We start from the raw sequence: 12,042 nt of genomic DNA, 5'->3' as shown, positions 1-12,042 counted from the left end.
CAAAACACTTAGTTATTTTTAAAGTCAATGACTAGTTTAAATTCCTGTGGGAAAAGACAGATAAGAAATGCTACACAAAGGACAGAATGTAGATTTGATGAACCTAGTAAATCTCCTGAGGAAAAGAAACTGGGCACAATTTCTTTCAAGGGTGCTTCTCCAAGTCAGTCAATGTTCAGTTAGGCTTGTAGCCTTGAATTAATCATTTGATTTCTGTCTCACAAAAAGTCTTTACTAAGATAATGTGCTGAAGGGAAATAACAATGATAAATTCAGTACCTAGACACAACATAAAAAGAAATCTACATGGTTGAAATACTTTAATGCTTATGTAAGGTCAATAATCATTTTGACTAAAGTTAGTATGGATAACAAAATCAGGAAATGCTACTAGTCATTTTCCACACAATTTTCTATGAATTGATCTAAGGATACATTCTTTGGGATTACTGAAGTTAAACACAATCATAATTTAACAGCTGAGTATACTATTAAAAGACAGTAAACAAAATCATAAACTGTGACTTTTCTTAAAATTATTTTAGAGCAGAAGGCACTTTTATAGTTCTATTATATATTCTTCACAAGTCAGTACACATTAGGCATTAGATTCTTCTAGACCAAGGATCAATAAATTATGCACACAATGATTCCAAAAAAGACTTTTTAGCAAAAGGAACAGCCATCATCTCTTCATTCTCTCCTATTACCTACTACCTCTAAGCTGTGTGCAAAAGACAAACACTGCCCACCCCTGGAAAAAGAGAAAAATGGCAACTAAATATGCCATTCTTTAAAGTAAATCTTATTCAAGATCATACATGAATTATGGGCTTTCTCTTTTGATAGAACTAAATTATGCTTCTACTTAAGATATGAAAGACATTTCTATATGTTTTATAAAAACTGGTTTAAAGGCATGTCCAAGGAGTCATTCCCTGTCTCTTCTCTTATATAATAATACCACCTATAAATATCTTCTATAGTTAAAGAATTATCTTTAAATTATCTTTAAATTTTTAAAATGTCTTTTAAAAATTGGTAACTTTTAGGGGTGCCTGGCTGGCTCAGTCAGTTCAGCATCTGGCTCTTGATTTCGGCTCAGGTAGTGATCTCAGGGTCATGATCTCAGGATTCGTGAGTTCAAGCCCCACATCAGGCTTTGTGCTGACAGTGTGGAGCCTGCTTGGGATTCATTCTCTCTCTCTCTCTCTCTCTCTTCCCCTCCCATGCTCTCTCTCTCAAAATAAAGATTTTTAAAAACTTGGTAACTTTTAAAAGTCATAAGGCATTGGACCAGGTACTTTAAATCCCCTGAAGTAATTTCCAAAGATATAAAACATTTCCCAAAAGGTTACACTTCAAGGGAAAGATAGCCATGGTATACCTCCCACAGAATATATTTGTTTGTGTTTTGTTTTAGCTTCCAGGAGGATTAGTGTTAAATCAAGTTTTATATTAATTGTTTGCATATGTTTTATGATGAAATTATCTTATTCTTCACTACCTGGCTCTTGTGCCTTTAAACTTAGCTTAAATCCTCAAGTACTCAGGTTGTTATTTAATAGTCCTCTATATTCACAGTTATTTTTCAAAAGCAGACAGGATATAACCAATACAGGAAAATAATAAACAGAACAGATCATGTTAGAGGAGTTAAAAAAAAGTCCAGAACAAACTGAACATCCCAATAATTGTTACACACATTTTGCTTTTTAAAGGTATAGCAAGAAAAATCCAGTAGTTTGACTTTGGACAATCACTTACCTCTTAGGGATAGTTTACCTGATTATAAAACATGGGCTCTTGTAACATTTGATCAGTGCTTTTCCCATCTTTTTTTTCTTAGCAGAGAAACATTTTCTTCAAAACCTACATGGATTCTCCATATATAAACTGATAAAAGAAAACTGCATGGCTAAAGCTGGGGTTGAGGGCTAAAGGCCCGCCAACTTTCCAGGCTCCCAGTTAGCCTTTCCATCTCCAATCTGTGGCAGCTCCAGAGGCATTTCAAGAAGGTTCTGTGCAACATGGCTTAAAAATCACCAACTAAGTTGTTGACTCTAGTGTCTTCTGGTTCTAGAACTCACTATATACCAAAGACAAACACTTTCTATTTCCTAAACCATATATTTTAGATACATACTTTGATATACTATTTCTAAAATTAGTACATGAAATGGGGTCAAAGTTTGTGTGTTAAACACAGTGAGAAATGAAAAAAAAGTCTAAATTCTATTTTCATACCTGAATAAAATACGGTTTTAAAAGTTTTCAAACATTATAAAAAACTAAATATTCACTATATCCAGGAATATCAACAGTGGTGATACCATTAATGGTCATAAGCTCTATGAACTTCATTCATTCAGCTTCCATAAACTCCCTTTAGTAATTAGAAGTGTAAATGGTTAAAAAATAATTGACCAATTTCTTATTAACTCACCTTCACATTCCATGGAAAATATCTGCTAGTCTGACTTTAACACAACATTGCTAAAGACAAAATAAAAAATTCATACCTTTACAGAGATTTTCATATAGGCTCTCAATGGTTAAAAGCACGTTCTTCTCCATAACTAATCCAAATACAGCCAACCAATGTTTTCTAAAGCACTGTAATAAATGAATTAGAGTCCATGGTGGTTTCAAGTACAGCATCTAAAAAAGTATTTAGGAAAAATTACTACCTACTAATTTATTTATTATTCCTATTATTAAAAAGTACTTAGGAATTACTTAAAAATATCTATATATATTTCTGGGAAAAATACAGTTAGTTGAATTCTTTTTAAACTAAGAGATATTCTATTAAAAGCCTTGTGATCTTAAAATTGTGATCTTAAAATTCTAATTCCACTGCAAATTGTTTTTGTAAAATTCAGATTAGTATTAATCCTTATAGTTTCAGAAACTGTGCAAAACGAAAGCACTGTTTTAATCAGAAGAAGCATAGTTTTAATCAGGAAAGATACTCAATTTACTTTCCAACATAGTCAATTCTAGGAGGAAATCAATCTAATTATTTCACATAGCTGTGGGAAAATCTATACAGAAAAAAGACGTCAGCTAGCACTAACACTTGCTACACTCTTGCAAAGGCATGTTTATAAAGGAGATTCATCATTTAGCACTACAAGATGTCAGCACATCCTTTTTTGAATTATTCATATGCAATGACTTTCCTAGACTCTATTACAAAATATCCAATCCAATTTAAGTCAACCCTCCTAGAATCTTTTGATCATTCCTCATCATCTTCGCTCAAGACTTGATCATATAATCAAGCAGCAAAAACATCATATTGACAAGTTATTAGAATCTACAACTGAGGGGGACTGTTCCTCCTAGCTATACATATGAATAGCAAACAAACATTAACTAAACTAAAAGGGCCACTATTGCCAAATGTGGTGTTTTACTATCTGCAGAAAAGATGTGAATCTAGAAAATACAAAATATCTTGTTGATATGATATTTATACTTTGATATACTTTGATTATTTATATGACATAAGCCAAAATATACACTTCTTTTTCTGAATACACATTGCAATGGGGATTCCCTATACTAAACATTTTAACTCAAATAAACTAAACATGAGAGAAGTTTTTCTGAATTCAATTTAAGCTCCATGGGGGCAATGTGTTTGACACCAGTAGATACATAATAAATACCTGCTCATTGAAAAAAAATTAAATGACAAAATATAGTTCTTAATCTATAGGAAATGTCCACCATTTAGTTTTCAAGAAGTTATTTAGAAACTATATGAAAAAATATAATGGGATATAAATTATCACAATGAAGCTTACACATATACATGTCCTATTTCTTAAGATAAGGTCATAAATCTTTAGCAACGAAAAAGAAATTTGTCAACTAAGAGAGTTGAAATAATCACCTCCATCCAGAGGTTTCCAAAAGCAATTTTCATTTCTGTTTCTAGTATTGAAGATAAAGCTGTTCCAAGAGATTTTTCAAGATCAGATATGATGCTTTCAAGTAGAATGGGTAGTCTGGAATGTACAGATTCTCCCTTATAGCTCTCTTCTAATGGTGTCGCTTCTTTAAAACAAAGAGTCACAGGCTTTATTTAAGACACTCACAGTAAATATTTTATTGTTTTAAAATTAGCATTTGGCCATAAATAATAAGCATTTTATGTACATAAATTTAGTACCTAAATTACACAGAAACCAAATCAATACTCAACTTTTCAAACAGTATTTAGAAACATGTATCTGTAATTATTTTAGATATAAACATATCACATTAGCAAATGCTTTACCTTTTTGACAAAAGGCAACTAAATATATTTACTAAAATAGGAATTTAAGAAATGTGTGATATTTTAACCACAATTCAATTGTATTTTCAAAAAAGGAAAAATTAAAAGAATGCTTTGCATCTATTTATAATAGAAAATGAAGAATTATGGATCAAAGTGTGCTTTCGTCCAAAAATAGTATATTCTTCCCATTGCAGCTCACATCAGTAAATTGTTTTGAAAGGACGAGAATCTCTGGTTTAACTACCTTTATGCCCTCCCCTTTTAAAGTAAGGTTTTATTATTTTAATTGACCTCATTTCATTAACATTATTAATTTGATGCCTGAAGGCAGCTGCAATTTCTTTATGGCAAAACTCAAAACATTAAGTGGCTTATCTCTACAAATACTAAGGACTTAAAGTGGTAGTAATACGAAGGGCAAACTGAAAGCATGTTACCCCTGAAAAAGCAGAAACCAAAATATCCTGTTACTTCTTCTAAATGTCATTTTGAATATTATGACAAAAGAAATTTTAGTACCAAAGGGGTCAAATAAGTAGCATGTATATATGTCAATTTTTATACAATTACATATAAAAAGTCCATATGATATTAAAGATTTCAATAATTATTTTCCCCACAGGGGAAAAGGTAGAATGTATTTTTAAATTATGTCAGATTTAATACAACATTCCATCAAATATCAAGCTACAGAACAGATTATTCTGGTAAAAAAAAAAAGATAAAACAATGGTACTGCCATTAATTTCTTAAGTATTAGTTTAAAATTAAAAATTAAAGTATTATTAGAATCTTTCAAGTTTCTCTTATTACTAAGTTTTTATTGCATTGATAGAAGGTTATGAAGAGGAAGCTAACATTAAAAAGAAACCAAAAATTTCTCCTACCTCAAATGAATATTTTCTATAGTTACTATTAATTTAAAAGATACACTCCGCAAGGCACAAAATAGTATATATACGGTGATTATAAACATGTAAAAATGCATTAAGTGTATGGACAAAAATTCAAATTAATTTGTAAAAGCGTACGTAGAAGACAATAATGTTAACTGTTTTCTTCTGGATTACCATTATGATTTTCATTTATTTCTACCATATACAAGCTGGAAAGTATTTCAAACAATGTTATTTTAAATGTACAAGATGGAAATTTACTATTAATTCCAATTGTTATCAATGTCAGTACATAAAAGAAGATATAGTTCAAATTAGTTGCAGTAAGAATACTACCTGCTTTCAATTGTTGTTTAGATAAACAAGGTTGATGACATACATCTGTGTTCGGAGATAAGTTTAATAAATCTGCACTCAATTCTTCTTTACTGAGTGACTTCACACCACTTATTAGGCCTTTGTTTCTTAAATTTCTATCATCCCTAAGGTTGGGGTTAGGAGGAAAGAATTCTTTTTATAAGATAAATCACATGGTAACTCAAAACACATGGGATTTAATCAAAGGTTGGAGATTCTCAACATGTATATTAACAAAGGATAACATTTTTTTTTAAACAGAGAAGATAAAGGAATTAACATACAGTAGAATAGCTTTTGAGAATAATTACTACATATTGAATGTTTCCCTGGTACCAGGCACTGTTGTAAGTACTATATATCTCTATAGATAGCTATATGTCTATAGATAGATATACATATACATATATGTTCGCAACCCATTTAATTCTCACAATAAACCTCTTATGTAGCAGTGGTACTATTTGTATCCCCCTTCCACAGATGAGGATCTGAAGTGCAAAGAGGTTAAGTAATTTGCCCAAAATTGTACCTGGTAAGCGGCAGCCAGATTTGAACACAGGAATATGATCATCCAAAAAGAAATAAACAGAGAGCCATGGTAAAAGAAATAATTTCCACATGGCAGGCAATTACAAATTTACTCAGAGTGAGCATAAGACAAATGGTGAGATTTGCTATTTGCTGAAAAAATAAAGTATGATTAGAGCATAGTGCATGAGAACAGTTTATGTGGCTAAGGCAAGGGCATTAATAAATAGAAAGACATTTAAGGGCTTCAGTGGGTAAGTGACATAATCAGATCTGTGTTTATTAAATTGCTATTCTGGAATCCAACAGGCTTCCAGCTTTTGTTAATGGCACAGTAGCTTGGTCAGATTAATCTTTCCACAGCTGAAAATCAGAAGATTTGGACAAAAAAAGAAAAAAAAAAGCTATCTGAAGGCACTAGGGATCAGAAAAATGAGGGCAGAAGCTGGAGACAAGTCTATCTTCATCATAGAGGTTCTACAAGGTTCTACCTTTTTGCCCGAGGTCATTCTCTAATTCATCAATGGCCTACAACAGAAGCCTCAGCCACAGTAACTTGAAATGTCAGAGACCATGTTCAGGGCCGGCCAGAGCAGATAGAGAGTTAAGTGAGGAGCTGAAGAAGGGAGGAAACCACAGAGCAAGTGAACCTTAAAATCTGTATATAAATTCTGCCCAGAAAAAAATTACATGCAGCCAACAGACAAAGCAATCAATAGAACCAGACTTACATATGGCACCGATGTTGAAGCTATCTGATAGGGAATTTTAAATAATTTTGATTTGTTAAATGCTCTAATGGAAAAGGTAAATAGCATGCAAAACCAGACAGTCAATTTCAGGACAGATGAAAATCATGAAAATTAAATGAAAGCAACTAAATGCTAGCAATAACACACACACACACACACACACACACACACACACACACAGTCACAGAAATAAAGAATGCTTTCAACAGGTTCCTCAGTATACTTGACACAGGCAAGGAAAACATTACAAACTTGAAGACAGGTCAAAAGAAATGACCCAAACTGAAATACAAAGAGAGTACAAGTTTAAAAAAAAAAAAAAAAGATCCAGAAGCTGTGGAACAATATCAAACAGTCTAACATATGTGCCTATATCAGTTATCTATTGCTGTATACAAGTTATCCCAAAACTCAGCAGCTTAAAATAAACATTTATTTTCTCACACAGTTCCTAAGAATCAGAAATCTGGGAACAGCTTGACTGGTCGGTTCCGGTTCAGAGTCTCTTACAAGGTTGTAATATGCTATTGCCTAAGGTTGCAGCCATCTCAAGGTTTAATTGGCACTCATTCACGTGGCTATTGGCAGGCCTTAGTCCATCACTGGCTCTTGGCTGGAGGCTTCAGTTTCTCACCATGTGGGCCTCTTCCACAGGGCTGTTTATGGCATGGCAGCTTGCTTCCACAAAGCAAGTGATTTGAGAAAGGAAGAGAAAGGAGAGAGGAAGAGAGTGCCCGAGGAGGAAGTCCCAGTCTTTTATAATCTAATCACAGAAGGAACATGCTATCACTTCTGATGCATGCTGTCTGTCACACAGACAGCCAACCCTGGTACAATGCAGGAGGGGACTATACAAGGGCGTTCATACTAAGAAGCAGGGATCACAGGGGTCACTGGCTACCACAGTATAATTCTATAATATGAGGAGGAAAGAGGGAATGGGCAGAAAAAATATTTGAAGAAATAATGGCTGAGAATTATCTAAAACTGAAGACAGATATGAAACCAGAGATCAAAGCAGCTCAGAAAATATCAAGCAGGATAAATCCTTCTCTACTCAGCCCCCCAACCCACCACACATATACAAACAGAGACATATCTGCTAAAAACTGCTAAAATAAACTGCTAAAAAAGCAAAGGACAAAGAAAAGTCCTTGAAAGCAGAGAGCAAAAAAAAAAAAACAAAACACATTACATATAGAGGAACAAAGATAACATTTACATCAGACTTCTCATCAGAAACCATACAAACTAGAAGAAAATGGAGTCACCTCTTTAAAATACTGGAAGGGAAAAAAAAAAAGTCAACCCAGAATTGTATATCCAGCAAAAATATCTTTCAAAAATAAATTAAGAGGGGTGCCTGGGTGGCTCAGTTGGTTGACCATCCAACTCTTGATTTCAGTTGGGGTCATGGTTTGTAGGTTCAAGACCTGTGTTGGGCTCTGAGCTAACAGTGCGGAGCCTGCTTGGGGTTCTCTGTCTCCCTCTCTTTCTGCTCCTTCCCAACTCTCTCTCTTAAAAATAAACATAAAAAAATAAACAAAAATAAATGAAGAAATAAAGAAATTATGAGATAAACAAAACAAAAAGTTCGGTGCCAGTAGGCATGCATATGTCAAAGAAATTCATTTAGGCAAAAGGAATATGACACCAGACAGAAACCTGAATCTATATAAATAATGAAGAGCCAAAAAATGGAATGCAAGATTAAAATACTCACTTTTTCTCTGCTTTAAGTGGTAAATGATGGAAGCAAAAATAGTAACAAAAATATTATGTGTTTATCATTTCTGTAAAAGTAAATATTACAATGATAGTACAAAAAATGGGAGAAACTGGAAACATCCTATTATAAGATCTTTACACGGAACGTGAAGCAATATAATATTTTCTGAAGGTAGATTTTGATCAAGTAAGATATAAACTTTAGATGCTAGGGCAACCATTAAAACGTTTTTTTGAAACAGTATAAATAAATCAATAATGGAGATAAAGTGGCACCATAAAAAATACACAACTCAAGAAAAGAAAGAAAAAGAAAAAAGAACAGATGAAACAAATAGAAAATAATTAGCAAAAAGGTAGATTTTGATCTAATTAAAAATGAACGGTATAAACTTATCAATTCAAAGAAATTCTCAGAATGGACAAAGAATAAAGTACTGACCATAAAACTGGAATGCTAGTATTAATACTAAACAAAGGAGACTTCAGGAACAGAGAGACATTACACAACGAGAAAGGTTCAATTCTCCAAGAAGATAATCCTAAACAATCCTAAATGTGTATGCATCTTACTACAAAGCTTCATAATACATGAAGCAAAACAAATAAAACAGAAAGGAGAATTAAACAAACCCATAATTATAGTTGGAGATTTCAACACTCCTCTCTCAATAATCACAGAATAATCAATCAGTAAGGTTATAGAAAACCTGAACAATACTACCAACGAACTTGACCTAACTGAAATTTATAGAATACTCCACCCACAAGAGGATACAAATTCTTTTTAAGTGCACATAAAACATTCACCAAGGTAGACCATATTCTTGGCAATAAAACTAACAAATTTAAAAGAACAGAAACCATATAAATTAATGTTCTCAGGCCAAAGTGGAATTAAAGTACAAATTAATAAGAAGATTAAAAAATGTGCAAATATTTGGAATTAAACAGCAATCATCTAATTGTCAAAGGTAAGTTCTATTGAATTGAATGAAAAAAATAGAACATCAACATTTGTGGGATACAGCTAAAGCAGTGCTTACAGGGAAATTTATAGGAGTCTCAAATAAATGATCTCAGCTTCCACGTTAAGAAACTAGGAAAAGAGGGGTGCCCAAGTGGTTCAGTTGGTTAAGCATCTAACTTCGGCTCAGGTCATGATCTCATAGTCCTTGAGTTCCAGCCGTGCGTCAGGTTTTGTGCCGACAGCTCAGAGCCTGGAGCCTGCTTCAAATTCTGTGTCTTCCTCTCTCTCTGCCCCTCCCCTGCTCGTGCTCTGTTTCTCTCTCAAAAATAAAATAAAAACATAAAGAATAAAAAGAAAAAGAAACTAGAAAAAGAGCACAAAGGGGCAGGGCATAAAAGTATTTTCTGGGGTGACAGAGGTTTTCTATCTATCAAGAGGCATGTGGGCTACACCAGTGTATCTGTTGTGAAGATTGTATAGTTAAGATTTATGCATTCCAAAATGGCACATTTTCCCTCAAAACACAAAAAATCTGTATAAAACCACTCATGGGGGGAAAGGGAGTGAATGGAGATATAGATAATAAAAGAATGGAACAATTTTGAAAATTGTAGCTGCATACTTAAGAGTTTATTAACTCTTCTTCACTTTAAGTATTTTGAAATTCTCCATAATGCAACTATTTTTAAAATTAAAAATTTTTAAATACATTACTTTTGAAGAATAAATGAAAGAGAGCAAGTATGGAAGTGCACAGCACAATCAGTCTTAGAGTCAAAAAGGCAGTGGAAAAATAACCTGGTTGACACAGGTTGGCAAGGAAGATAAAGAAAAGATCACACAGGACCCCTTACTTGACTGGATATAAATTATGACAGAGAGGCAAGTATCAAAAATGACTCCTAGGTTTCTGGCTTTAGCAAATGGGTGGAAGATGGCACTTTAAAAATTTTTTAAATGCTTATTTATTTATTTTGAGAGAGAGGGAGACAGAAAATCCCAAGAAGGCTCTGCACTATCAGCAGAGCAGAGCCTGATGCAGGACTCGAGCCAAAAACCATGAGATCATGACCCGAGCCGAAATCAAGAGTTGGATGCTTAACCAACTGAGGCACTCAGATGCCCTGGTTTTGTTTGTTTTTTAAAGTAGGCTTCACATCCAGTGCGGAGCCCCACGCAGGACCTGAACTCATGACCTTAAGATCAAGACCTGAGCTGAGATCAAGAATCAGATACTTAGCTGACTGAGCCACTCAGAAGCCCCAACGGTGGCACTTTTTATTCAGATGGATAGTAGTTTAGAAGGAGAGACCAAGAGTTCATTTCTAGAGATGGCAGGTCCCAAATGTTTACGAGACATCCAAGTAAAGACAGCAAATAAGAATGAATATACTAGTCTAGAATTTAGAAGAAAGAAATGGATAGAGATATGAACTAGGTATTGCTGGCCCATACTCAGGGTTGCAAATGTAAAATAATGTACTTAAAATAAGGTATAGTAGAAGGGTTCTCCTAGCTCTATCATTATCAATATTTTCATCATTACCATTATCTATTTAAGTAAAACAAATTTATCCTCACAGTAAGTAGGTGAGACTTACTCAGTAGGCATGATTACAGCCCTTTAAAGGAAAAAATAAAAATGAAAAAACAGGCTCACCTGGAACATGATAGTGCTAGAATTAAAAGTACAGTCTGACTACAAACTTTCGTTTCACTAAGAAATGTTACCTCTGTTAATCCCAAAACACTGACTGCAGAAATAACGGAGAATTGTTAAAGTCTCACCAATTTAAGTTTCATTCTAAGTTGAACTAAAAAAACAATTACATAACAATCATTCCTCAAATTTAGCTTAGCTCATTTCAAAATGATTAACATATTATCTATTTCAACCTTCCACAAACTCCATGATATATTATGCCCTAGATAAAAAATAATTTTAAATATGCTAGACATAAATCTCTAGTATTTCCTCTAATCCTGAAAAGAATAACATCATCTTTGAAGACAGCTAAAATGGGAATTTTTTTTTTACATTTTAAAGAAATTTTAATTCCATTACAGTTAACATGTAATGTTTTATTACTTTAGGTGTATTGAACAGTGAGGGAACAGTTACATATATTTAAAAAATTTTTAATATTTATTTTTGAAGGAGAGAGAGAGAGAGAGAGAGAGCATGAGCAGAGAGGGGCAGAGAGAGAGGGAGACACAGAAGCCAAAGCAGACTCCAGGCTCCAAGCTGTCAGCATGGAGCCTGACATGGGGCTCAAACCCATGAGGCGTGAGGTCATGACCTGAACCAAAGTGAGACACTTAACTGACTGAGCCACCCAGGCGCCCCGAAAAGTTACATATATTTAAAATGATAACTGACCAAGCCCCCTTACAAGAAAAACCTTAGGTCTATTCATTTCTCTCATCACTGCATTTCATAGTGAATTTAGGCATGATTGTGAAAGAGTAAAAGCTCCATTTCTCAGTGAAAAAAAATTCAGACTAAAACTGCAG

General features: G+C 33.6%; 1 protein-coding gene across 1 annotated transcript in view; it reads right to left on the bottom strand.

Annotated features, from left to right (window-relative positions):
- The window catches only part of SWT1 (SWT1 RNA endoribonuclease homolog), a 101,538-nt gene that overhangs the window by 55,506 nt on the left and 33,990 nt on the right, over window positions 1-12,042 (bottom strand). Inside the window, exons 11-13 of the mRNA XM_047076904.1 lie at window positions 5,527-5,672; window positions 3,905-4,068; window positions 2,523-2,661 (exon numbers count right to left, since the gene is read on the bottom strand). Of these exons, the coding sequence (XP_046932860.1) occupies window positions 2,523-2,661; window positions 3,905-4,068; window positions 5,527-5,672 (449 nt within the window). The remainder of the gene's footprint in view (window positions 1-2,522; window positions 2,662-3,904; window positions 4,069-5,526; window positions 5,673-12,042) is intronic.

This window comes from Lynx rufus, unplaced genomic scaffold, assembly GCF_022079265.1.
Source record: "Lynx rufus isolate CCGP_SWC_20201006 ecotype Redwood Valley unplaced genomic scaffold, mLynRuf1.p SCAF_15, whole genome shotgun sequence".
NCBI classification, from domain to species: domain Eukaryota; kingdom Metazoa; phylum Chordata; class Mammalia; order Carnivora; family Felidae; genus Lynx; species Lynx rufus.
The sequence above is the reverse complement of the archived record's forward strand: the minus strand, read 5'-3'. Positions and strand labels throughout refer to the sequence as shown.